The sequence below is a fragment of the Ammodytes marinus genome (assembly GCF_949987685.1).
Source record: "Ammodytes marinus genome assembly, chromosome: 8".
Lineage (NCBI taxonomy): Eukaryota > Metazoa > Chordata > Actinopteri > Uranoscopiformes > Ammodytidae > Ammodytes > Ammodytes marinus.
In genome coordinates this window covers 17,700,307-17,726,941 of record NC_137212.1, presented here as the reverse complement: position 1 = coordinate 17,726,941, position 26,635 = coordinate 17,700,307, and the positions used below count along the sequence as shown (strand labels likewise).

Genomic DNA, 26,635 nt, shown 5'->3' with positions numbered 1-26,635 from the left:
AAGGAGAACTGTAGGAAACGATTTCAAAACGCTCCTTAAAGGCCTACTTCACCGGTTTGAATATGAAGGTGTATTGAATTCTGAGATCCTATGTAGTATAAATGTGCGAAAAAAATTGAAATCGGTTCATCCTAGCCTGAGAAAAGGCAGAAAGAGTGTTTTTTTTAACCCTATATTTCTCTTTCTCGTGACATCACAGAAAGAGAAATATAGGGTTAAAAAAAAACTTACTTTGTAAATATTACTGTGATGTCACAGTAAAAGACATCACAGTAATATTTACAAAGTAAGTTTTTTTTTAACCCTATATTTCTCTTTCTGTGATGTCACGAGAAAGAGAAATATAGGGTTAAAAAAACACTCTTTCTGCCTTTTCTCAGGCTAGGATGAACCGATTTTAATTTTTTTTGCACATTTATACTACATAGGATCTCAGAATTCAATACACCTTCATATTCAAACCGGTGAAGTAGGCCTTTAAGATTGACTGCAGGGGTGTAGCAACCATCGAGGCCACTGCTCTCATCTCCACTGTCACATTTCTGGGAAAAGTGGGAGTTTTTTATCAGTTTGTGAAAAGCGACCCATTTCACATGTTTCTACATTTGATGATAATAATAAAGTCAAAACTTTCTTTTCTTCTTAAATACGACTGTGTTTAGGAAATTAGAACTCTTCAGCTCTAAAATTTAGGATTTTTATTTTTGTATTTCTAAAATCCTTGCTAAGCCCATGCTGGAACCAGTTTTTTCACGTTGTCATTAAAGACTGCACTGTATTTTGCCAGAAATATCAGTTCAGTATCCTAACAAAAAAGCTTCTTTTTGTTTTAGGACAAAATTCACAATAGTCTTCACTGTAAAAGAATAGGCTATCCTATCTGTAATTTAAAAAGGTACAAATAAATAGGCTAATGGTTGGGATTTTATTGGGTTTCTAGGTAAAGAGGGAGCTTAAAGCTTTTATTTTTATTATTATTATTTTGAATTAAGTACATTATTATTCTATTATTAATATTAAATGAATACATTTCTCAAGGCCCACTTAAGATTTCTCATGAGATTTCCCTATGATCATGAAGTTTGCTCAGCCTCCCACAGTCATCTTAGAGCTAATTCCCTGACAACTGGGTAAGTTTAATGATTATACAATAATAATTCATTTATCTCACTGTCAAGATCAATTACTGCTATTTTAAAAGGTTACATAACTGGATAAAGCTTAAAACTAAATGTTATTAATATTATAGGCTATTTCCAGTATGAAAACGCGTAGGGGCAAACATCTATCTGCAGTTATTGTCCTCGCGCGTCACTTTAAATGCCCATGCCATGTTAAAAAATAAAATTAAAATTGAAATATATATTAAAAGTTGAAGAAAATTGAGTGCGGGAGGGTGTGTTTGTGTACTTTGTTTGTGTACGGAACCCGGAGCTGGAGGGGGAGGACCCGTGAAGCAGGCCATGAAAAGAGAGAAAGGTGCAGGGAGGAAAAAGTTGAGATAATTTTTTTAGACTCGGTGGTTGTAACTCCGTTTGGACTCACGGTTAACGGCGGCAGCAGCTCGGAAGGGGAAGATGGCGCGGCGCTATGGCCGTGCCACGTCTCGGTTTACCGGGGAAATACAAATATACCCCAGGAAGATAGCGACATGTGCATATTGGTTATTCTTTTGTCTACTTTGTCCCTCGGCCACGGAGGCTGGACTGTACTCCGTTTCGGACCAAATCGTCCTGTTAACTCCGGAAAATGTGGAGTCTGTTTTGGTCAACTCTACCGCTGCTATAGTTGTGGAGTTCTATGCTTCGTGGTGCGGACACTGCATCGCCTTCTCTCCGCTCTATAAAAGTTTGTCCAGAGACATTAAAGGTTGGTGGGGACTGGGGACCTGCTGCATGTCACGTAGCTGCAGCTGTTCATAATAACAATTGTAGGTGTTTAGTCCAGCTTATAATCACTCAATAATGAATCCTTCTCTGCATTGTTTCTAGCCTAACGTATCTTAAATTCAGAGCATTTTTGATTCACATGCTAATAATAGCCTAATTCATTTGTGGTCAGCTTTATTGCCAAGTTTACATCTCTTTGTTTTGTAATCATCCACGTGGAATTTGAGAGCACCAAGCTGCTGTTTCTATCGGTTAATTAGAGCATGTGATCTAATTAAGAAAATGTTTGTCCCTCACAGCACTGTGCTCTCTCCATCACATCCTCCAACTGAGTTTGTGTGTCCGTAGCTCATGAGCCAAAGCAAATGTAGCACAGCTCTGAGAGTAGAATACAATTAGGATGATACTCTGAGCTAAAGTTTCCAATGTTGGCAGGAGGCCTGCCACTGTCATGGGGTATTTCAGTCCTGTGCTTCACTCTCACACACAAACAACAACAACAGTGGCAGATGATCTCCTGGCATGCTATCAAATACTTCACTTTGGAGTCAGACCATGGCTCACCCAGATCATTTAAGATTGGCAACTCTCTCTCAGCTGCAATAAACATGTGTATGACATCTAAAATGACAGTTCAGTTATTTAGTGTGCATGGACATATTGGGGACAAACACGTCATGAGGTTGTTGCCTTCTTTCACGCATAAATAGTCATTTGTTTTTCACAGACTCTCGTCTCTATTGACTTGCTGAGAAGCATACTTGGCACACACATGGACAGGAGGACAACACAGCCACCCCCCTGTCCAGTGTCAGACACTAGACAGTACACTAAATATTTACCATGGCTCTCTCTCCCCCTGTGTTTAATGTGTCTATTCTTCAGAGTGGAAGCCAGCGGTGGACCTGGCAGCTGTAGACTGTGCTGCAGAGGCAAACAGGAAGGTCTGCAGCAGCTTCAGCGTCACAGGGTATCCCACCATAAAGGTATTCTAGAGTATAGAACCTGTTTACATTACATGCAGGCCCACTGCACACTGTGTTCCTCCTTCCTTTGCGACGGCCGCTGTAGGCGAAACTACTTGTTTATTCAGTACAGCTGACGGGAACAAAACATAAATAAGTTTTGCCTTGATGTTGCAAAGAAAGTATGGCCACCAATGTTGAGCCTATTGTACCTTACATTAAATTATTATTATAAATTCTCCTAATTATAGTCCATGTAGTCTGCGGAAGACACAGCTGAATTAGGCTTAACAAAGAACAGATGGAGCGTTTTGGTGTATTGAGGTTTTCTGTAAAGCTAAAAATAATGAGTTGAGTAATTACATTTACATTCATTAAATAAATTAATATTTTGTTGAGGAAAAAATCATTGAAAGTTAACATATTCCAGAATGCCAAATGCTGGTCTTTGTATAGTCTCCTATGACACTGAACTGAATCCCTTTTGGTTTTTGGGACGGTCCTATATGAAATTGCTATCTTGTCAACTTGAATAACCTGCCTACTAATTGATGAGGAATATAATTGGTAGTGGCACTTACAGCCCCTAATTTGACGAGTTACTGTCATCTCCTTTATTAAAAAAGACAGAAGCAGCCTGTTGCTGGTGAAGGAAAACATAAACTTTATTTATCCTTTTTCCCAGGAAGAACACTGAAAGCACACCAGACTTTATAAAGATACATCCCATTTCTGGTTCCTCCAGTTCCATGCTGCTCCAGTAATCTTTCTGAACTGACTGTAAAATCAGGAATGTTCACAGTTTTGCTTGAACATGCTCCAGAGCTCAGAACTGGTACTGTACTGGTGTTTTTCTCTAGCATGTAGTGCAGAATGTGTGTATCCTTGCGTGGGTAAAAGCACTTCTCTAGGAATAGTATAGAAAAGGTATTTGATTAACCAGAGTCATCCCAAACCTGGCTCTATTTGTCCTTTTTGTTATGTGATGTATAGGCTATTTTTATATTATTTTCATATTTCTGATTGACACTATTAAAAAAAAAACATTTATTCAGCAGTTGACCCTTTTTCTGTATTTCTTCAACTTTATCAATTGTATACAAAGGTTATGATTTGAACAAGAAGGGACATTTCTCCTTGGAAAAAGTAGCAGCCTAGTGTCATTTTCTGTTATCAGCGTGCAGCTCTACTTCTGCATCGTTTTTTGCCACTCCAGATGGCAGATAACGTGACAGGTTTGGTTTAAAAACTGCTGATCAAATAGTCCATTCCCCAGTCGAGTTTAACTCCTGCATGATCAGTAGAAACGCCCAAACTACCAACATCTGCATTTGTATTTGTACCCTATCTAATAATTAGCATTGCAGCAGTGTGCGTTTAAGACTCTCTCAGAAAACTGTCTCTCCTTTCTGTCATCCGGTAAAAGCCGATGAAACAAAGAGCTCCTTCTGTTTGAACACACAATGGAGCTTTAACATCTGCGACTCGTTTCAACCAGGAAGGATTTAGGGGTCAAGGCAGGCAGAGGGGAACGCTGCCCCCTCCCACCAAGCATTACACAACATCGCCCTTGCTTCTCTCATGGTTGTGCGAGGCCCATCTCATCTGATCTCACCTCTCGCTCTCTTTTGCTCTCTGTCTCTCTTGCTTCACAGTTCTTCCACGCTTATTCGAAGGCTGGGTCTATGGGACAGGCTTTTACAGGTACTACTTCTACACGCATACCACTAAACATAAAAGAAGCCTTCACCTTAAATTGTTTTCAATGAGCAATCGTGTCACAGTAAGAATAGCAGCTGTTGTAGTTCATCATCAGATTGATTATCAAGCCTTTTGTGCGTTATTAAGATTTTTGGCTTAGGTCAGTGTGTGCACCTTTTAGACACCCTGGGAGTTGTTTATGTACTTGCTCAGGTCATCAGTTGTGATTTTGTCTTTGGCTTCCAGCTTTCCCTCGTGATATCAGAGGCCTCCGTCACAAGATCATTGACCAATTAGAAACCCACAAAGAGCCCTGGCCCCCTGCATGCCCCCCACTGGAGCCCACCAGGTAAACGCACAGATACACTCTTGTGCACAATGTTTTAACGTACGAATTTAGCTGTTGTATTCTTTTGAGTTATTTTTATTGAATGGCAAATAAAAGTGGTAAAGATATGTATATCTGTCCATCACTCACACTGTTAATCTACTGCTGACATGGGCCTTTGGTTTATTTTGAGTACCTAACTTTTTATAGTTGAGTGGTAGGAAAGAGTAAAAAGTTGTGAATTTATTGTATATTTATGTTTGTCAGAGCCTTACGGACAAACATGTTTCCACTTAAAAATAGTCTCCATTGGGTCATCACTACTAGGCCACCCTGCCAATGTATTCAGACACATGAACTGCATACCGTTTATTGCAAAGAACTGTGCAGGAAATGATAAGTGGGATGTCATGTTTACTTCCTTTTTTAGCTTTAAAGAGAAAGAACAGCTTCCTCTTTCATAGTCATGAGGCTTTCTGCCTTGTCTCCTTTTTACTTTTTTGTAAGTGGATTTGAATCATCATGCTTTCTTGCTTCATAATTAATAATTCTTCCCTCAACCAGAAGAACATTTCCAAGTGGAAATAACATACTTAAAACAAGATGTCTCACTGGAGTACAGTATAGTGTCAGATGTTGAAAATAGTCTTATATCGGGATTAAGGCGATCGAAAAGGAATTAAAACATCAGTAAAAAGCCTATCCAAACGATACAAGCCTTCTGGGCTTTATTTTGGAAAGTCCCTTTTTTGTCTTTTAATTGTTCACTTCCTTTTGATCTCTACCAGATCAATAGCCGATCTCTTCAAGATTTAATGTTGACATTTAGGTTTTCTTCAAAGCTTAGCGTTACTCATATCTGGGTCATATGTGTTTGGTCTGCTCTTTTCTCTCTATAGCCAAGCAGAGATCGACAGCTTCTTTGAGGCCAACAACGTTGAACACCTGGCTCTGATCTTTGAGGACTCAAGATCCTACATAGGCCGAGAGGTAACCATCCGTCTGAGTAGTTTTTCTCTTTTCTGCAAAATATTACTGGTTCTAATGTTGGCAACAGAAGAGACGTCCCCATTTAAAAAATAAATACTGAATTGAGTTTCTTTTCCACTACAAACCAACATTTAAGACTACATGTAATGTTTTGTTCTTAAGAAAAATCCTTTATCCTCTATCTTCATTTGGAAATAAAAAGGGATAAAAGGCATACATGACATTTACTAAGTTTTATATGTTGAAATAAAATGGGTCCAAAGTATTTTCTTTAACTGTGGATGTGCTGTGCTGTGTTTTTTCTTTAGGTAACCCTGGATCTGTTGCAGTTTGAGAACATTGCAGTGCGGAGAGTCGTGAGCACTGAGGAAGGACTGGTTACCAAACTGGGAGTGACTGAGTTTCCCTCCTGCTACCTCTACCATCCCAGAGGAAACTTCACCAGACTCAAAGTGTGAGTTTCTGATAAGTCTCCAAAACACAACACTGTGCCATTTATGACTACTGTTTTATCATCCTTACAGTGTTTGGCAACTGGCAACAATATGTGCAAAAATATCACATTATTATCAAATGGACATTATGTATCGTTTAGAATATAATCTTTGCAATTGAACTGGATTTGTTACAGCAGTTCCTAATAAGCTTTTACAAACACACAGGATGTGGCATGTTTACATTTCAGGTATCAATTATGCCAGCAATTGATACAAGTAAGAGTTGTTTATTTAAAGAAGAACTGGATAGTTAGTATCGCGTTCGTTTCTCTAACGCCACAGACTGTGGGGGGTAGGCATACAGGCCACAAAATAATTTGGTTTTGATTTAAGATTATAAAAATGATTAAATATTAAGAATTACATTTAAGTATGTTTTGTATAACTAACTGCAGGCTCTGCAAATCTAAACAAATCCCCATTTGCTGGTGTACCTTTCAAGTTTAATACAGATAATGTCTTTGGGATGGTTCCTTTTTTTAAGGCTCATACACCCAGGGCTTTACAGTGTTTACACTTGTTTGCCTCATTTGAACTTGTCTGAGGACTGTGTGGGTGTGTACAGACTGTGCTTGATTGACATCTGTTTGGCCCTGGTATTAGTGTTGTTATAGCACAGTCAGTTATTCATTAATTTCTATGTGTATCTTTTTCCACCTTCTAAACTGGCAAAGGATTAATGAACCAGAATAAGTGAAAAGGCCTGTGTGGGTGTGCAGGGCTTTTAACTTAACTTTATTTTTCTGCTTTTAAACACAGCAATTCAAAGACATCGGAGCAAAAGTGTTAAAAATTTTGCATGTTCAAAATAATTGCAAATACCACGACAGAACTCAATGTTTCCCCCTGTTCTGTACAGAAGAATGACGTCTGAAAGGTTTTATGTTCCTCTTCCTTTCAACGCCAGCTGGTTAAGAACAGCCTTTAAAAACCTGCTATGTAAACATGCAAATAAAGGAGGTCCGATTGTGGTAGAGCCAAACCATAGTAACCATGACTAAACAGTACCAAGCTCCACCTCCCTACAGGATGTAACAATGTATTCAGCGTCACACTTGAAGATTGTGATCTGTGATGTACAGGACAATAGATTGGTACAAAGTGGGAAAAACAATGTTCTGCTTGTGTTTTGAATGCTCCGGTCAACATACAATTGTTTATTGTCTGCAGTTTCTCAAAAGTGCAACCGGCTGCATTTGTCCACATTTTGATTGTCATTAACCTAAAGAAAGGACAACACCTGATGTTAAAACTGTATATTTCTCTATCATTATTAGGAACATTTAGAATAGAGATGGTCAAAAATGACTAAACATTTTTTAAGTCAGTGGGTAGATATGATTGGAAGGTGTGACGTGAACATGACCTATATTTATAAACATCTCAACAACACCTCACACTATTTAACACTATTTTACATTGAGCTTTGTGTAAAATACACACACAAGTTTATTTCCCCTTTGCCTGCTATTGTTCCACATGCTGCAACTTTGCGCTTTCCCCTTAAACCTTGATTCGTGTGTGCTCATTATCTGAACCCTATTCATGAGAATACCTTTTAACATCTGGCCTTGTAATGGGATCAGAGCATCAAAATCGCTCCCATTATTCACTATCATAAAGAGACGCTGATCATTCCTCACCCTGCAAATTCATCTGCTGTTTCTGCCTCTTTGTTCGGCCGTTTCAATAACTTGGCATGCAAAGAGGACTCTTTTTAGTTGACAAATGCAAAAAGGAAATGATTTATGGCTGATTTATTTATTCACCCTCCATCTCTCCCCTTCCAACCCCCCTCATCTCCATCACTGTACAGAGGGGAGGTTTTTTAATTTCTTGCATGAAAACAATGCCATTGCTTTTCTGGCTTCACCTGCCAAACAAGCCCCAGCCGCACACGGCAACAGATGGCCTCCCATCATCACTGAATGTCTGATTGATCCTGGGAGAGCGGAGTGTGTGTGTGTGTGTGTGTGTGTGTGTGTGTGTGAGAGAGAGAGAGAGAGGGAGGGAGGGAGGGAGGGAGTCTTGTTTGTGTGTGAGTGAGAGCATGTGGGGGCGTCTCACATCCGTCATGCATGTAATGTGTGTTGGTCCCAGGTGAATGCATTCCCTCCCAGCCCACCCTGATGCCTGCCTGGCCTGTCGGCCCTGGGGATGGCTGGATGAATGGCTCTCCCTCCACATCTGTACACTCCCACCAGACACACAGGTGTAATTGAGTCCTGTGCGTGGGCCCATAGTATTCATCCTCCTTATTTCCATTCTGTTCAAGTTTTACGATTCTCTCTCTCTCTTTCTCTCTCTCTCTCTCACTCGCTCTTTCCTTTTCCTTTTTTCTATTTTTTTTCTCTGTCCCTGACAAGGGGAGAAAGCAAATGAAAGGAGGACGATGGGTGGAGGGAGAGAGAGAGCAAATGAGAGGAGGAGGATGATGGGTGGAGGGAGAGAGCACATTAATGGCTACTGGAGCCACTAGCAGGGTTATCACATGGCATAATGATCAGCGATCTCTCACTCACTTCCACGCTACTCTGGCACCATCTGCTCAGTATTTCAAATGTGTTCCCGTAAGTGTGTAAAATATATGGCCGCAAAAACATACGGGTCATAAAACAATTTTTTTTATGGCGTTAGACTGCTGAAACAAAGGTTTGAAATAAATAAATAATGAAAACAAACAGTGCATTTGTTTTCGGTTCATGCAGGATTAGAAACTGGGTTACATTTATACGTTATATGGCCAAAAGTGTGTGAACTGCCAAACATTTCACCCACACATAGTAGTTCTAAATCCATAGACTACAGCATACTCTGCTGATATGACGGTCTTCAGACTTCTATTGCGGCTTTTTACAAGATTTTGCTTGCAAGCCCATTAGTGTTGTTATTGATGTTGGGTGATAAGGTCTGACTTGCATTTGGTTATCGGTTCATCCCTAAAGGTGTTGGATGAGGTTCAAGTTGAATTCTATCACAAAAAAACATATCGCATATACAGTAGTTTATGTTGAGTAACCTAAAGGGTCATTCTCACCTGTCTTCTCTCCCTCAGCAACATTGAGGCTCGTACTTTCTACTCATACTCCCTCCAGAGGCTGCCGCGGGTGGTGCGGTCAGGGAAGCCTGCACCAGTCTTTACAAACGGCCAAACCAATGGCACACAGGAGCCCTGGAGACCCTTCAACAAGTAGGAACAATACACGCCTCACAAGACACAAGTCTTTATCTGCTCATTCAATGAATCTGCTGACATGATGTCTTTGTGATTGTACACCCAGGTCCCGGGTTTACATGGCGGACCTGGAGTCGACGCTGCACTACTCTCTGCGTGTGGAGGTTGCTGCTCAGACTGTCATCAAAGGAGAGGCTCTGGTTTCTCTCAAGAAGTACATCTCCGTCCTGGCAAAGGTACACAGCATACACACATACAGTATACACACACACGTCCACGTACACTTATACACACACACACACACAAGCAGTGTAATCCAAATGATACACATTGTTTCGGGCTCATTGCAGTTTTTTCATTGACAATAATACGATTTTCATTTGTTTTGTTTTTATATCAAAACGGCGTCAACAGGTGAGGATTAAATATCAAAACCAATAATAGGAAATCATAGTAAAATATCTGCATTAAAAAATATTTCTTGCAACCATACTGCATTTGATTAAATAATTGTTTGTTTTTTTAACCTGTTTTACTCTTCACTTTCTTTTATCAGAATTATTTTTATATATTTATGATTTGTGTCCATGTAGGGAATTGTTCAGCAAACCAAAAACATCCAGGGCAACAGAAATGTGTAGTTGCAGCAGGTCACCACTAGATGGAGAGTGAGACAGCAGAATGATTGTCCACCACACTGATTTGAGCTGTTGTTTTTAAACATTCAGGTTCCCTCTTCATAACATGTTATTCCTATAGAAGCCATTAGATTGTTAAGCAAATTAAGCTAGTTAATTGTTTTGTCAAATGCACTTTTGTTTTTCACCACACACACTTGAACACTTAAACTCATTTAATGAAAGCAGGAGTGGATGCCATTGACTAGAGCAGGAGCACTCTCTTGGGTATTATTGACCCTCTTGATGTTGGCTCCCAGGGGGATTGAAGCGTGGCTGCCAACCAACCGCTGCCAAAAGGCTTAACAGACACAGCCTGATAACAATCAAAACCTTCCTGGGAAATACCCCCAACCAATATGCCTCCTTTTTCTCCTCACGCGGTATTCTTTATTTGGTTTCACACTGGCAACATTTTAAATACTGGTGGTGAGTTTTCCTATCCAAATGTATTTAAAAAAAAAGGCCAGGGTCTCCTTGGATTAAGCAGCTTTTTTTTCTCTACTGATCACACGCCCTCTTGTTTCCTCTGTTTCTCCCTTCTTGATAAAGTGTGCCAGCCAGGCAAACATGTTGTGATGATGAGGCCTGACCTGCTAGCCCTGTCCCTATTGGTTGCGCACCAAGCTGTCTCACTGCCCTCGTCCGCCACCAATCTCTCTGATTATATCTCATTCTCTAGGGAGGCGTTGTAGCAAGCGCGCACACGTGTGTGCGTGAGTGTGTGTGAGAGTGTGAGCACTGTGGCCTCCCATTAGATCCAGTTTGTTTAGTCAATAGCAGCAGGTCCCAGTGGTATTTTTAGCCTGTCCCCTTACCAGAATGGACTAGCCGCTCAACAGGGCCTTGTGTATCTGGAGGAGGCTTTCATTGTTGCAGCTGACTTGTGACAGTCTTCATTGTCGTTTGACCGGGCCCTCTTTCTACAGGCCATTCAGTCAGTCAGCTTGTTAGGGACAGTTAATGTGAGACAAGCAAATACATTAAGAAATAGAGCGATGCATCTCATATACAAAATATCAGAAAGTTTAACTTATTTTTAGGTCAGAAGAATCCTTAACTTTCCCTCTTGTTTGTTTTTCATCCATATTCTACACTATTGATTTATAAAGAAATGACCTCACTGTTTAAGCACTGTGTTGCCCTGATTACTGACGTAGTATGTAATAAACTGACACCTGAACTCCCTGTGTAAGTCATGTGATTAGATGAGAAAGAAAGTGACTCAAAATGTCCCGATCACAATGTCTGAGTGTCATCGCTTCATGCTGGTGACACATCTCCTCATTCGTGACGCACTTTAACATTTTTATCAAACAAAATTATTTGTGCAAGGGGTGTGTGTGTGTGTTTGCATAGAGGATATTGCATTGGGCTAACCGCTGTGTATGTTTTTAAGGCCGCAACTCATTTCTATTTGACCATCCATTCCCTTGAAAACACAAAAAAGTAAATAATAAAATAAAAGTCACAATATCCTGGAGTCAATATTTAATCTTAAACCCCAAAATTCAGTTGACAATGAGGAAATAAAAGACAAAAAAATCACTTTTGACAGTTAAATGACTTAAATATCAAAGTAGTTGCAATTCTGTCAATCAACACATTTTTGATGTGTACATTTTGAGGACATGAAAGGCTGCGTGTGATTGTGTTCTCTGATTGTTTTCATTTGATGTAAATCCCTGTTCTATCCAAGAATTATTATTATTACACTTTTTCTGTTCTACCTAAAATCATTTTATCATTGCGTCTCTTTGTGCTTCTCAACTGAAACATGCGGCCATGGGGGTTGTTTTTCCTTTTCTTTTTTTGTACCCGGTCATAATATTACTCACCAATATTGGTCACTTTGCTACGTGTCTGCCCCCCCTCCCCCTCCCCATTGAAGTTAGATATTACCAAAGGCCCTCACCCCTGTCTCATACTCAAGCGCCTGGCCTTGTCCGCCCTGTTGCAGCCAACAGATGCTTCCCTCTCGGGACCCTCGCCACAAGGAGCTTGTGGATTCTCAAGTGCTGCTGATACTAATCGGATCAGGGATGACATATTGCCCGGGTGAAGGGGATTGTCATGGTCCAACTGGGGTGGGGGTAGGAGTCTTAGAGGTAGGTGTGTGTTTTTGTTTCTCAAGATAAAAGGGACACATGTAGTATGAGATATCTAGAGATTATCACATTGTTACTGTACAAAATATGATTCCTACTAATTGATGATCAGTAATTAAAACGTATTTCCAATACTGTATTTTTATCAAATACTGCATATCATTTGACATTTAAAATATTATTGGAAATTTCTGGAAACTAGTGGTAAGTGTCAGTCATAGTACTTATGTAACAGTGATGCTTTTTTTAAAGGCATCATCTAAAAGGCGTAATAATTCAATGCTAGAAGTAGGATGAGTGTACTGTAAGTACATCTTAAACTTATTAACTTATTTGATGTTTTTTTTTTTCTTGACTGGTAAATTAGGCTTTGACCTGACCTGCCTTTCCTTAAGTGTCACTGTTTTTGGCACATGATTCATCAACATATCGGTGTGGCATATTGATCGACATTGTGAACCATCAAGGATCAAGGCCAGGGAGTCTGACATGGAGGTTAAGAACAAGAGAAATCAATTTAGAATAAGACCAAGGGTGATGATGCAGAGAAAAGATGAAACTGATTTATATCAGAGTCCTTAAATAGCAAAAAAGGTTGAAGCTTGTGAACGGTTTGAGTTTTTGGTTGATCACCAGACCCAGAGAGCTCATGAATAGTGTTGCTTTGGTGACGCCGAGTTAAGCCCATTAGTGGGTAACACCTGCGTTTTCCCTTCTGGTTAAATTCATATGGCTGTTTAATGAGCTTTTTCTGACCGGTTTGCGTCAAGACCTAAACCAATTATATCACTTTCAACAAATCAGAGACCTTTTGTCTGCTCTCAACATCGTGTGCGTGTGCGTGTGTGTGTGTGTGTGTGTGTGTGTGTGTGTGTGTGTGTGTGTGTGTGTGTGTAAGGGAGGGTGTGCTGGTAAAGTTTAAAAAGAATCCTCCATTGAGTAAAATCTAAACGCGTCAAACCTCTTCGATCATTCAATAGTTTAAACCTCAAGTCAAGTTGGTGAAAAGTGAAATGGGCTTCATGTAGTGAGTACTTTTCTGGTGCAGAGGGAGGGACATGGGACAGGTCTCTGTTTACTTCGGACAAGGAGTTTTAAGCAAATCAGTGAGGTTCTGGTTAAGTGGTCATGGTGTAACACACAGATCCTGTTAGATGAATAGACGGCTGAGCCGTGTGTGTGTGTGTGTGTGTGTGTGTGTGTGTGTGTGTGTGTGTGTGTGTGAGAATCTTAAAAGAGCCACATGTGGGATGATGCCCTTGGTGTTCTGCTTTCTGTTTTTTATTTTCTTCATTATCTCTGATTCAGCTCAACTTTGTAGAAATCGGTTTTGATGCTTTTACCTCCTTCTGCTGTTATTAAAATAGCAAGACATTCGTAAAAAAAATAAAGATAAAGTAGTGCTGCCACAGTTAGCCAATTAATCGATTAGTCAATCAACAGAAAACAAAATGGAAAATATTTTACGCTGAAAATATATTGAAAATATTTTCAAATAAATGAAAATATATTACGCTGCTTGCTGGAACCAGCTTCTCAAATATGAAAATGTTATGCTTTATTTGTCATGTAAACTGAATATCTGGGGGTTTCAGTATGTCTGGAAAGAAAGAATGTCATATTGGTCTCCAGGAAATTATAACTAAAATTCTAAAGAGTTAATTAATCAATTCTTTAAAAAAAAAGATTCTATCAATCGTTAAAGGAAATAATAGAATTATAGTCACTGTAGTTACAGACCTGATGTTACCATGGAAGAAGTGTATTTTCCTGTTATTTCGGTCTTGGAAAAAGCTTGATCCCTTTGCCCTGTCTACTTGGGAGAAACGGGACCATTATCATTAACTATCAGGCTTACAGTAAGAATAGGGACACATTTAGCTGAGATGTACTAAAGCACTCTTCTCTCTGTTACTGTGTGAACCCCTTTAGGACGTCAGCTGTTTCCTTTGTCAGTATGGTATGTTTAAAGACACGTTTGTCTGTGTCTGTCTTTACTCTGTCATCACTGGTCTCAGACGTGCATCAGCTGGATTTCCTCTTTCTCTTCACTCACCCACCTCTGCTAGTTACAGTGTCACGTTTCCTCCCAGTTGTGGTTGTTGCCATGGCAGTGTGAAAACACAGCAGGAGAAAGCACCAGGTAAACAGGGGTTAAGTGGTTGTTAATGGCTTAGGAAATGGATCTTAATGAAGGAAGAGGCTTACGCTCGGCTTCGGTCTCATTTAGTGGGTTTCTTTTTGCCGGTTAGGAAAAAACACACAACCACAACTTCTGTGCAAGCTGTAAACTGCGTGCACAACATCTTTTGAGGATGGATTGGCAAGTGATAATCTAGGTACTGGATTTCTGCTTGGTACACTGTATGTAATAGTAAGAGAACAAAAAATAACAAATGAATAAAATATACAATTTTTATATCTGTTTTTATAAACTGTCCTTTATCATTCAGTGAATTAACCTGATGGTAATAGAAATATCCAAATTAAATTTCACAATTTCAAGTAACTGACAGTGAGCAGGCTTCACTTTGATTTTGAAGTTTACACCTGTTCCCCTCTGCTTTGTGTTTTTTTTTTAATGTCTGCAGTACTTTCCAGGCCGTCCTGTTGTGAAGAACGTGTTGGGGTCTGTGAACACTCAGCTACAGAACCACACTGGTGACCAGATTTCCTACGAGGCCTTCAGGGACATGCTGGATAACTCGGCACAGGTGAGTCAAGAAGGAGGCATGTTTAAAAAAATATCCAACACGTTTTATTCATCAATATTGAGATGCCCTTGGGGTTAATTTTTGTTGTTGTTTAAGCCAACATTTGAAATGATTCTTAATTAACTTGTTTTCCTGTTGGATTCGAAAGAAGGTCCATCCATTACGATGTGCATCGAGTAAATACGTGAATGCAAATGGAGAAACGGAACAGAGTATTGTGAGCTTGAGTAGGCACGCGTCTAAAGGGAAAGGGAGGGAGGGAGAGAAAGAGAGGCCAGACAGATAAGCAGCTGCAGGGCATCACAAAGTGAACCCACACCTGAAGTGAGGACGTCTGTCTGGAAGAACCTTCACCGTTTCACTGAGACACCAAGGTCACCTGTCAGTCTAGCAACTTAATCAGTTCAAACCACCTCCGAGGCACCAAAGCCATGCTATTCTGTCAAACACATGTCCAAACGCGATCTATCTTGAAATGTATCTGGATAAAACAGGCAGTACGAGATAACTGATACATATCCAGATATCTCAATATGTGCTTTGTCCTTGTCTCTGTGCCAGCACAAACAGCTGAGGATCTATGTGCTGTTGGAAGGAAGCCTGCATGCCTCTACTAGACACCCCTTGCAAATTGAAAGAGTCACTTACTTATATCATTAGCTTTTAGCAGGCAAATCAATGGATCAATGAATCAATGGGAAGGTATGAATAGACTTCGCCTCCAGAGGAAATGGACTCTGTACCAACGCACGCATATACACACACACACACACACACACACACACACACACACACACACACCAAATCTTTATTATTGACATGTGAGTAACCCTGTCAATCACGCCAGCGATGGCAATGCAGTGTGGCGAGAGAAATAACTATGTCAGAGAAAACATGTTATTGGATTCAACTGTGGCTCCTGGTTAGATATCTGGATGGCTCCTGTTCATTAGTGGAGGGCTGAGACATTAACCTGAGATTGACTTTGTTATTGATCAAGAAAACTACGTGGACCAGCATTTAATTAAGTTGGAACAGGTTAGGAGATGCTAAAGAGGTTTTATTTTTTCAAGGATCTTTGGAACTTGGCCCCATTTAAAAGATAAGGTTTGTGTTCTACATTTCTTTTGTTGTCAACAAATCCCATGCATAACAGAAAAAAATATGGGTCATGAATATACAATTTTTTTTTTTCTAAGAAAATTTCAGGGAGGTACATGGAAAGATTGTGGATCTAGTAGTAGAAGTACTCTACAAGTTATTTTTGAAATAAAATGGAAATCATGATTTGGTTAAAAAAAAAATAACTCTTCACTTATTCACAGTCAACCGAACCACCTGAACTGAAAATAATTGATGTATACAGTTGAAAAATATTTAGTTTAGGAACATCTGTACTGGTGAGTTATTTATGGCAGCAGGAGGGTGTTAAATTGAACAATAAATAACCTACAATCCTCATGTTTGTCACAATTACAGAACATGTCGTAGCAACAGTGTGGAGCCTTACAGCACAGAGGTATAATCTTCATCAGGCTTTTACTTGTCAGTACGATCATTTCATTAGTTGTTTTGATCTTTTTGTGGGATTTGTTGACAATGGGGAAAGAAAATCAGAATACCACCAGGTGTATCCTGTCAGCGTTTTTCTTTGTTTCCTTCCATCCTACTTGTCTGTCATTTGTGTTGTGTCTATTTGTTCTTCTTCTCCCACAGACGCCAGACGCTGCTTTGCCGGAAGGCGTGCGGTGGGTGGGCTGTCAGAGTTCACAACCCAACCTGAGACGTTACCCTTGTGGGATGTGGACTCTCTTCCACGTTCTTACTGTCCAGGCCCAGACTACTGGAGGCACAGGTAAACACACCCACATACATGCCGTTTGTATTGCTGTGCATGAAAAGGGCAAATGAGAGCGTTCACAGACACCAGGGTGGACTGAGGATGAGGGCTTTGTGAGGCTTTGTAAACAAATTAGCCTAGGAATGTTTGGTGGACTACTTTTGTCACACTGACCTGATTTAGCATCAAACACAGAAAATACCAAATGCATACGCAGAAACACAAATGTATATCATGAACAAGATCAGCCAAGACTACTTTGAGGGTTTTTTCTCCATATGTTTTGTCTTTTTATCGCAGCTAAAATTGAGCCTAATTGTGACTGTGTGAAAAGGGATTATGTTAGATTAGTGGTTAATAAAACGGGCAGATGACCGGAGGCTCCACTCCTGGCTGGGACTTTAATCTCATTCCAAATACACCCACACACACACACACACACACACACACACACACACACACACACACACACACACACACACACACACACACACACACACACACACACACACACACACACACAGAGAGGTTAATCCTGAGGTTTACGGACCATCATGTGACCTGCAGATGGACTGGCCAAAATGGCTGTCCATCTGGTCCCCCACAGACCACCAGCATAGTTGGTGGAAAAACACACACACACACACTGTACAGTAACGACCATAACATAAAACTATTCAGTCATATACACATGCTGCATACTGTACATTAGTAAAGGTGTGAACACTCAAGTAAAAGTTTGAACTCACGTCTAACATAATTTTTCTCATTAAGAGCACTCACACACGCCACATCTCTCCCAATGATGATTCATCTGAAAGTGCCGCTAAGCCGAGAACAAAAGAAAAAAGCTCCAGGAAAATATGTTTGTGGACTGTTGAGGCCCTGAGACAACAGCATGGCTGCCATTCACACAGAGGGTTAACTCCCTATTTAATCTCCAGATTGGGTTATCCCATTCGCATAGATTATTCATCTCAATATGGGGTTAACCCATAGACCGTATACAAAAGCTTTCTGTGACTTCTGGCCCACATAACCGTGGGAATCCAGGAAGCCTTGGACCCACACTGCCATTAGCAAGCTTCCAGCACAGGTTAATGGTACATTTGAATGTATAGAGATAATGCCACCACAATACACATCGCACATTTCTAACTGGCCTCATGTCATTCCCCTCCAGATCCCCAGGAGGTGCTGAGCGCGATGAGGAGCTATGTCCACAGCTTCTTTGGCTGCAGGCCGTGTGCCGAGCACTTTGAGAACATGGCGAGTGAGAGTATGGTGGAAGTGAAAACAACGTCGTCAGCGGTCCTGTGGCTCTGGTCCAGACACAATCGCGTCAACAACAGACTGGCAGGTAAGAGTCGCCATATCATCTGTAGATGGCCAATTAATGTGAAACATCTGTAGTCTCTCTTTTTTATTATTTTTTTGCTTCAATAATCTGGATGTCTTTCTGAGTGAAACAAACTAACTATCCAGCAGTTGTATTTAGAAAGGAGATGCAGTACATGGCAAAAAAATAAACTTAGCAAATTCTCATTGTAAGTTATATTACACACCCTGTCCTAAGCCATCACTGTCCCTGACACTTTTTCCACCCCATCCTTTCATACTCTATCCGTGTCTATCCATGTACAGTTTGGGATCTTGGGCATTATCTTCCCAGTTTTTTCTTTTTTTGGGGGGTGGGGGGGTGGTTGCAGAGGGGATTCAGTCCCAGTTCCCTCTCATGGTCAGTCAGTCTTTATAATAGGACTAAGAGGGTGAAGGAGGACGGATCCTCAGATCAGACACCAGCTGTCACCCTGTCTTAGTCCTCAAGGTATCCCCCCCCCTCAATCTTCTATCCTTCTCACACCCTTCCTATTCTCTCCAACACCCTACTACGCCCACACCCTCCCACTATGGCCTCACCAGTTATCAACCATTTCTTATTCCTAACCCCAATGGACTTACTTCCCCAAATTCTACACTTGCACCTTTTCCCCCATTGACCTGTATCCCATCACTCTGCTGCAGGTTCTACATATTTGAGGAAACGATGAGAAGGAATTTCAATCCAGGTCATCATAATTACCCAATTATTAGCTTTTACTACGTCGTACACAAAATTGAGAATCTTGCTATCTTTCCTTTAGCATCAGAATGCACCTGGATTTCAAGTTTCTCCTCTAATCCTCATTCCAGACATCTGTCCTTGCTCAGTTTCTTGTGTGTACAAGTGTACAAAGTTCATTCTCCTTTCTGACTTCTGTGACAGCAGATGACACTTCTTCACATCAGTCTCGAGAGTGTTAAACAGCTCCTAAGCATCCCTCCTCCCTTGTCTGTGTTCATATGATTTTATTAGGCACAGCGCTGTCATTAACAGCCCACTTTGGTAAATCACTATCTTTTGTTTGTGTTGACTGCCCCCTCCTCTAACTCGGGGACAGCTTGTGTCCTGAACAGCAGGGGCCAGAAGGACACCCGTCCCCGCGTGCGTCTGCTCCCCAGACACTTTAACACTATTCAACCCGCGACAGTCATCCATCCGTCTTCTTCCAATACTGAGGCAGTCTTTCTCTCTTTCCACTCGCTCCATCCCCTGGGACTCATGTCCTCCGCTTGAAAAGTAATAGCACAGCATTCTGGCAGGATGGGTCCCCCAGGAACATACCCTTTTTGCCCACATACACACACACACACACACACACACACATACAATTCCCAAGCTATTGTGTGACAGCAGGTGGCAAACACCACGACACAAGCCACACAAGCTCCCCCCTCCTTTATTTCCCCCTAACTAACACACACACACACACACACACACACACACACACACACACACACACACACACACACACACACACACACACACACACATACACACACACACACACAGAGCACGGGGGTCAAGTTGTGGCGCGTGGCAGGGGGAGTTAGTCATGGTGAGTCAGGGTCCACAGGGGATAAGTCGGGTGAATCGGAAGCAGAGCGAGGGAGGAGTGGAGGGTTTGGCTGTGTTTGTAGCAATGAGTGGCTGTGTGTCCCCGAGGAGGGCACACTCCATCCCTGCATCCACTCAACCCCTCCTCTTCCCTTTGCCTAAAGTGGAGCTCTTTAGCAGCCCTCCACGCCCCTCTTTTCAGGAGCAGCCATGCATGAAAGAGCAGCTATTTGTAAAGCTTCCGAACAATTAATTTAGCTGGCAACAAAGAGGCCCCAGGGCCCTCAGCCTCCTCGCAGCGGCAGAATTAAGACCGGTGGCAGCTCAATCCTGTTGCTGCTTGTCAACAGGCTAAGACTGATTCACATTTCTACAGACAGAGCAACAGTGGTGCAGTAGGCCCCGGCTGCCTTAAGGGTTGTGTGTTCACATGCAGCACTGTTCACAGGTTTCAGGTATTATAGAAAATGACATATACACACTATGAAATGCATTAAATGTTTCCATATAAGTTTAGGAACAGTACCTTTTGAGGTACTAATACAGGGGTGGATTACATTGCGTTAAAATTTGTATTTTTGTGGTGATATTCTTGGAAATATAAAATTTTAAAACTTCGTCTGACTTTATTATGAGAACAGCTGGCCAATAAGGAGTTTATAGTTTGTCTATTTTGGTTGTGAAGGCCTCACATCAGTATTCCCCATACTAGAACGGGTAAGTGTTCTTCCCATGCTCAAATACTGTTAACTGATCTGAGCTCTTATAACTACACCAGCTTCTTGTACATGGTCATTACATACAGTTAATATTATGATAATTGTGTTTGTTTCCCATTTAAAAATTGTGCTGGTATCTCTATGAGGATACAAACCTTATTGTATTTTTCTACAAATGCCATTCAATTTCTTAAACAAAAAAAAACTCTTACATTGTTGTCGAAAGCGTATAAGAAATGTGACTTATTACAAATGCCGTAAGTCATGAACTTTCTAGTCAAGGCACGTTGAGTAGGGGAGAACGGGGTAATTTGTCACACGGGTTGGTTGTCACAATCGTTATCTCGGAACCAGAAGGCGCTGTCTGTGAAATTTTGGTATGTAAATATCCCGAATTGGGTTCAGAGGTCACCTACATAGTCTTCCTTGGAGTTAGACTGCTGACTTTGAGGTGAGACGAAAATATTTAGCTCCTCAGTATTTTTCTTCTAGGCTTTTACACAATGGGTTCATAACAAAACACTTGTTACCCATACAAAGTGTGAAGGGTAAACTATAGTTTAGATTGTGGTTAGCAAGCTAATTAGTTGTCAGATGGTTGTTGGCCTTGATGCTAGCAAGAAATTCAAGTTGGGGTTGGTCGTCACATTTTTTGGGGGGTTGGTTGTGACATATTATCTCAAGGCTGCAGCCAGAAAAGGAACCCAATACGAAAGAAATTGTCAAGCTGTATCCTCACTGACACCCCAGAGAAGGAAAGAATAGAGCAGGAAAAGGCAGCTAGCATGCAAAAGAAAAAAGGGCAACAAAATCAAAACAACCCAGTGCATCCCAAACTAGACCAGCTGCCAAGGCAGTAAGTTATGTAGGCCTATTTGTCAACTTGACAATGCAATTAAACTTTCAAATTTAGTTCTACTTTCTTGCCTTCTTTTTAAGATTATTCCCATTAAGATAACATTGTGACAAACAACCCCATAGTGTTTGACAACCGACCCCTTGATGGGGTTGGTTGTCACAATGTGTAAGCCAACACCTTAAGCTTCAATTTAATGTATTGAAAGATGTTTAGGTGATAAGCAATTCTCACTAGAGTAAAAAGTGTGCCTACTTACCCCGTTCTCCCCTATGTTGTAAGACAAACCACATCTTTCAGAGCTAGTTAGTTTGTGTGGTGTTTGGCTTGAATGGTGCATGTTGGCAATCAGCCATTCCAGCAGCTCGGATATATACCATTAAAGGGCCAAGCTGTGACAAAGACCTTTTGGGTTGAAATGTTGCATCATTTAGATATTTTTTGGGGAGTTTGTAAATTTCAGTGTGTGGGCAACCTCTAATTTTTTTTGTGTGCTGCTACTGGGTGGGATGTGCACCCTATCTACTTTCTCTGCTTCAAGTAGAGTACCTAAAAATATAAAGTAATCACCACACTTTTAAAGACCATGTAAATGGATGGCATATTTATATTTGGATGTTTAACTTGTGTGACTTGAATTTGATGACTAGGTATTTATCATGTTACTAAGTGATGTCATGATGTTGAATAAACTAAATATTCAATGGCAATTTTCAGTACTTGACAGTTTAAGATCATATGGAAGTCTGTGCTACAGACACATACTGTATAAGTCAGTATACTTTTTTTAATTTATTCCAATAGCCTGCTTAAGTGTAAGATTTGTAACACAATTATAAATAGACAGAACTCCTGGTATAGGTTTTGTTGAGCATAAAAAAATGTCCAGCCACGATGGCTCAGTATGCCATTCGGTGTAGGGGATCCTCACTTACAGAATTAGTGCTGAGGAAGCTAGTTTGACGCAATACACAATACATATTTATACTTGATGAATATGTATGCGCGGAGGTGATGACATCTCTGTGACAGGCCATTGTGGCAATCTCAATATGGCTGGTATGGCTAAAGTCACCCTGGCCGCACACTTGGCAAACTGATTAGAATAAGGAAAGAGATCTGGGATGTGTGTTGGTGTGTGTACATGTGTGCCTGGCTGCATGTGTTTGTGGGCTCGCTCTCACCTGCTGAAATGTGTAAAAGCCCCCACACACACACGCACCCACAGGCTCCAGCCCATCCAGGACATAGTAAAATTGATGTATCCTTTATGTAAAGTACTGTATGCAGAGTACATACACACATGCATATGACTGAGATTAATCTTGAGCGGCGGAGAGGAGATGGAGGGAGCGGGGACGGAGGTGGTGGAGGATGTAAATTGACAGTGCTGTAAAGTGACAGACCTGCTGCTGCTCTGCTTTTTTCCCTCTTTTACACACACACACACACACACACACACACACACACACTGGCCTGTTGGTGACAACAAGCAATTTATTACTAGAGGCTGCCCTGTGCTTGCGACCATTTGTGCCGAGGGTGTGGGTGTATGCCCATTCCACTGCCAGTCTTTTTGCATAGACGCAGTGTTTTGCTTGTGTGAGGGGCTTTAGTGGGCAGTGGCTACATAAAAGAAAACATGTTAAAGGAGAAAGTTTCTAATTCATTAGAAGGGCAGCTCCCCTCTGAGGTTTCTGTTGCTCTCATGTTCAATTTGGAGATTGGACTTTGCTTTCAAAGGGGTGTGAAGGGACATGACAGGTGCTCCCTAGCGCTGTGGCCTGCTGCCTGAAAGTGTGTGTGTGTGGTGTGACACACAGAGAGAGAGAGAGAGAGAACGTGTTGGGGAAGCTGTCTTCTTTGACCACATCTATTATCTCACCACCCCTCCCACTGGGACATCCCGAAAGCCCATTGATCATTGTTAGACCCTGTCATATACTCTCTCTTTCTCTCTCACACAGACACACAGACACACACACACACACACACACACACACACACACACACACACACACACACACACACACACACACACACACACACACACACCAATCCCTAGATTACATGCACACAAACACAGACCGATGATTTACATATACACACTTAAACTCATACATACACATATGCATATAGGCACTTAGTTTTTACGAGCACTGTGACAAGATCAAATGGGTTCAACACAGATTGCATCCAGTCCTCAAAGCACTTACATCCTCAAGTCAATGCACCAACAAGGAGAATAAAAGAAACAACAATGGATGAAGCAGCTGACTGGGCGCTTTACATTGTGTGATCCTTGTATCTGGATCATGCAGCATATTCTGACCTTGTATATCATCTACTAGAAGTTAGTGAGGTGCTAAATAAACTGTAATAAGTGAAATTTCTGCCTTGAGAAATGTACATAAAAATGGTATTAGCAGCCATTGCACTTTACACAAAAGAAAAAGAGTGTACTAGTGTACCAGACACAGTGCATAGTGCATTTAGGCCTCTATGAGTATAACATTCTATGACGCTGTACTGCACCTTCTTTTAAGCAAGAAGTAGATTTATAGAGCCAATAATATATGTTAATAGGTATAGTTATGTGGTCTATTTATGTTGCTTTAACAATATAGTCTACCCCTTTTTTATGGTCGCAATTCATCCTCCCCCGCCCACCCTACTGTATATTGCCGTGTGCTTGATCTTCTCCCAGTACTGAAGTGATCAGGACTCTGCTGTACAATACGGTAACTCTAATATTTCTGCACTCATCTCTGCAGGGGCTTTGAGTGAAGACCCCAGCTTCCCAAAGATCCAGTGGCCTTCGCCAGAAATGTGCCCAGCCTGCCACACAGTGAAGGAAAACGGGGATCACAGATGGAACAATGAGCAGGTTCAACCTTTCCTCCTGTCCTTCTTCTCATCCAACAGTATCCTCACAGGTACAGGCCATAGTTTTATTTTCTGAAGAGCTCCTATCTCATATATTCAGTACCAGTATATACATTTACAGACAGACATGTATTTCTTCCTTCTTACCTGCCTGTGTAAACAGTCAATTAGAATGAGATCTACCCTTGTCTTTCCCCTTTGAGCATTTTTTTAATTTAGCAACTTGCTTCACATACGCTCAATGATTCAGTTGTGGTTCGAATCATAATTCCAAACAATGTGTTGTCCAAGCAATTGGGGTTGGGGGGGGGGTATATCTTACATTAATTTCTATGGTACTGTAAACTTTTAGAAAGTATTATACGCATTTTGTCAAAAAAAAATTGTTAATTTCATGCTAGAACTTTTGGGTTTGCCAAATTTGATGAAATTGAGATTTAAACAATATCAAATCTCCAAATGAAAGGTATACATTTTTTTAAATGGTGCTGTAATGAATGAATAGCAAATGGAGAGAGATTCCTGAGCTGAAGTAAGGTTCTGAGACTCGATCAGGGGTGAAAATAAGGACCGTTTTGTCTTTCTTAATATATAATATAAATAAATAAACTTGCCTTTCTCTTACTCACCCTTTCAGACTACACGGAAGATGAAAGCCAGATCCTGGCCAAACAGAAGGAAAAACATGCACATCAACAGCAAGCTCTAGAATCTAAGAAACATGTAGAGAGGAAAGCCAGGGAGGCCTTGGACTCAGAGACACAACCCCTGTCATCACAGCCCGATGTGCAAGAAGAGGAGGAGGAGGAGGAGGAGGAGGAAGAGGAGAGTAAGACACCTGAGACAACCCCCTGGACCAAAGCTCCATTGGACATGGTGAGAGGCCAGCAGCAGCATGCCCACCGGAGGCCCAGCATTGTGGGGATGAGGATGCGAGAGCCGCAGGAGGACATAGTGGATCTGGACTCGTTTGTCAAAGATCACTACAAGGCCAAGGCTCTGCGGGCTGCTAGCCGGCAGCTAAAGCGACGCAGTCTGCAGAGGGGGGAGGAGGGGCCTGTGTTTGGGCTGGGCATGGAGCTGGATGCGGGCTTTGGCATGGTGGGCCTGCAGCCTATAGAAGGAGACTTTGAGCTGGAGGTGGGGCAGCAGCAGCAGCAGCAGAAGAAGCGTCTGCATAAGCGAGGACTGACAGGCCAGTACTTTGTTGAGGAGGACGAGTTGAGCCACAGGGGCCGCTGGATGTCTGTGCTGAGCATCGGATTCTCCAAAGTGGACATCAGCCTGTGTGTCATCCTCTATTTCCTGTCCTCCATGTGTCTGTTGGCCATGTACCTTTTCTTTAAAAACCGCCTCAGGCTACGGAGAGTTAAAGTAGCCCTGCTCTGAAACCCAAAGTGCATCCAAATTTGACCCAAATTTGTGATCTCACGATTAGGTTCACGTAGGCTATGGTTGGGGTTTAGTGTAAGGGGATATGTCAATGATTAGCGCCATCTTAGCAGGTCCAATTAACTGTTACCTACAGACAAAGGAGGCAACTACCCAGGGGGCAAAGTGATTTTATGGACATGGAGCGTTGTAAAAGGTTGTTCACCAAAAATGACATCTAGGACCTTCCACGATCACAACCTAGGTGGACAACCTTGTCAACAAGCTGCTGGTAAGCTACAGTGGGCCGACATAGCAAATCAGAACCACTGTTTAAGTGAATGGGGGTGAATGGGGATGGGCTAATGGGGAATTTTTTTAACTTATAGATATCATTATGAGACTTTGCCAGTTGATTACTGACATTAAAACAAAAACTTTTTGTATTACAGTATTTTCCAAAATGTTTAAATAAATATGAAAAATCATCAATATCTTACTAATGATGCGAAAATTTGCATATCTGCAAAGCCCCAAAATCTAGACGTTGGAAGAAAACAAGTCAATCCGTTTTTAAATTTTTAAAACAAAACAAGTGTCCAACTGCCTGAAGCCTTTCCTAATCACAGTTCAAATTTGATCAATAACCCATAGAAAACACATTTTTTACATTTCATGTGCCATGGACCAAAATTGTCCTTTTGGAGTCTCCAGCTGGTATTTTAGGAAACGGCTAGACATTCCCTTGGGAAAAAAACAGTGTAAAAAATTAATTTTCTATGGGTTATTGATCAAATTTGAACTGTGATTAGGAAAGGCTTCAGGCAGTTGGACACTTGTTTTGTTTTCAAAATTTAAAAATAAATTGACTTTGTTTTTGTCCAACATCTACATTTTGGGGCTTTGCAGATATGTAATTAGTAAGATATTGATGATTTTTCATATTTATTCAAACCTTTTGGAAAATACTGTAATACAAAA

General features: G+C 41.1%; 1 protein-coding gene across 1 annotated transcript; it reads left to right on the top strand.

Annotated features, from left to right (window-relative positions):
- The first annotated feature begins 1,511 nt into the window (after positions 1 to 1,511).
- qsox1 (quiescin Q6 sulfhydryl oxidase 1) lies at positions 1,512 to 25,955 on the top strand. The gene is made up of 13 exons (XM_080032983.1): positions 1,512 to 1,869; positions 2,775 to 2,875; positions 4,510 to 4,558; positions 4,802 to 4,904; positions 5,783 to 5,873; positions 6,182 to 6,327; positions 9,426 to 9,560; positions 9,652 to 9,781; positions 14,922 to 15,044; positions 16,761 to 16,899; positions 18,068 to 18,244; positions 24,172 to 24,333; positions 24,921 to 25,955. Exons 1-13 carry the CDS (start codon positions 1,578 to 1,580, stop codon positions 25,670 to 25,672), a joined length of 2,400 nt encoding a protein of 799 aa, XP_079889109.1. The 5' UTR covers positions 1,512 to 1,577; the 3' UTR covers positions 25,673 to 25,955.
- The last annotated feature ends 680 nt before the right edge of the window (positions 25,956 to 26,635 follow it).

Coding starts and splice junctions, on each gene's coding strand:
- qsox1 (XM_080032983.1), top strand. CDS start 1,578: ATGGCGCGGCGCTATGGCCGTGCCACGTCTCGGTTTACCGGGGAAATA. Junction 9,782..14,921: donor ACATCTCCGTCCTGGCAAAG/GTACACAGCATA, acceptor TAATGTCTGCAG/TACTTTCCAGGCCGTCCTGT. Junction 18,245..24,171: donor CGTCAACAACAGACTGGCAG/GTAAGAGTCGCC, acceptor TCATCTCTGCAG/GGGCTTTGAGTGAAGACCCC.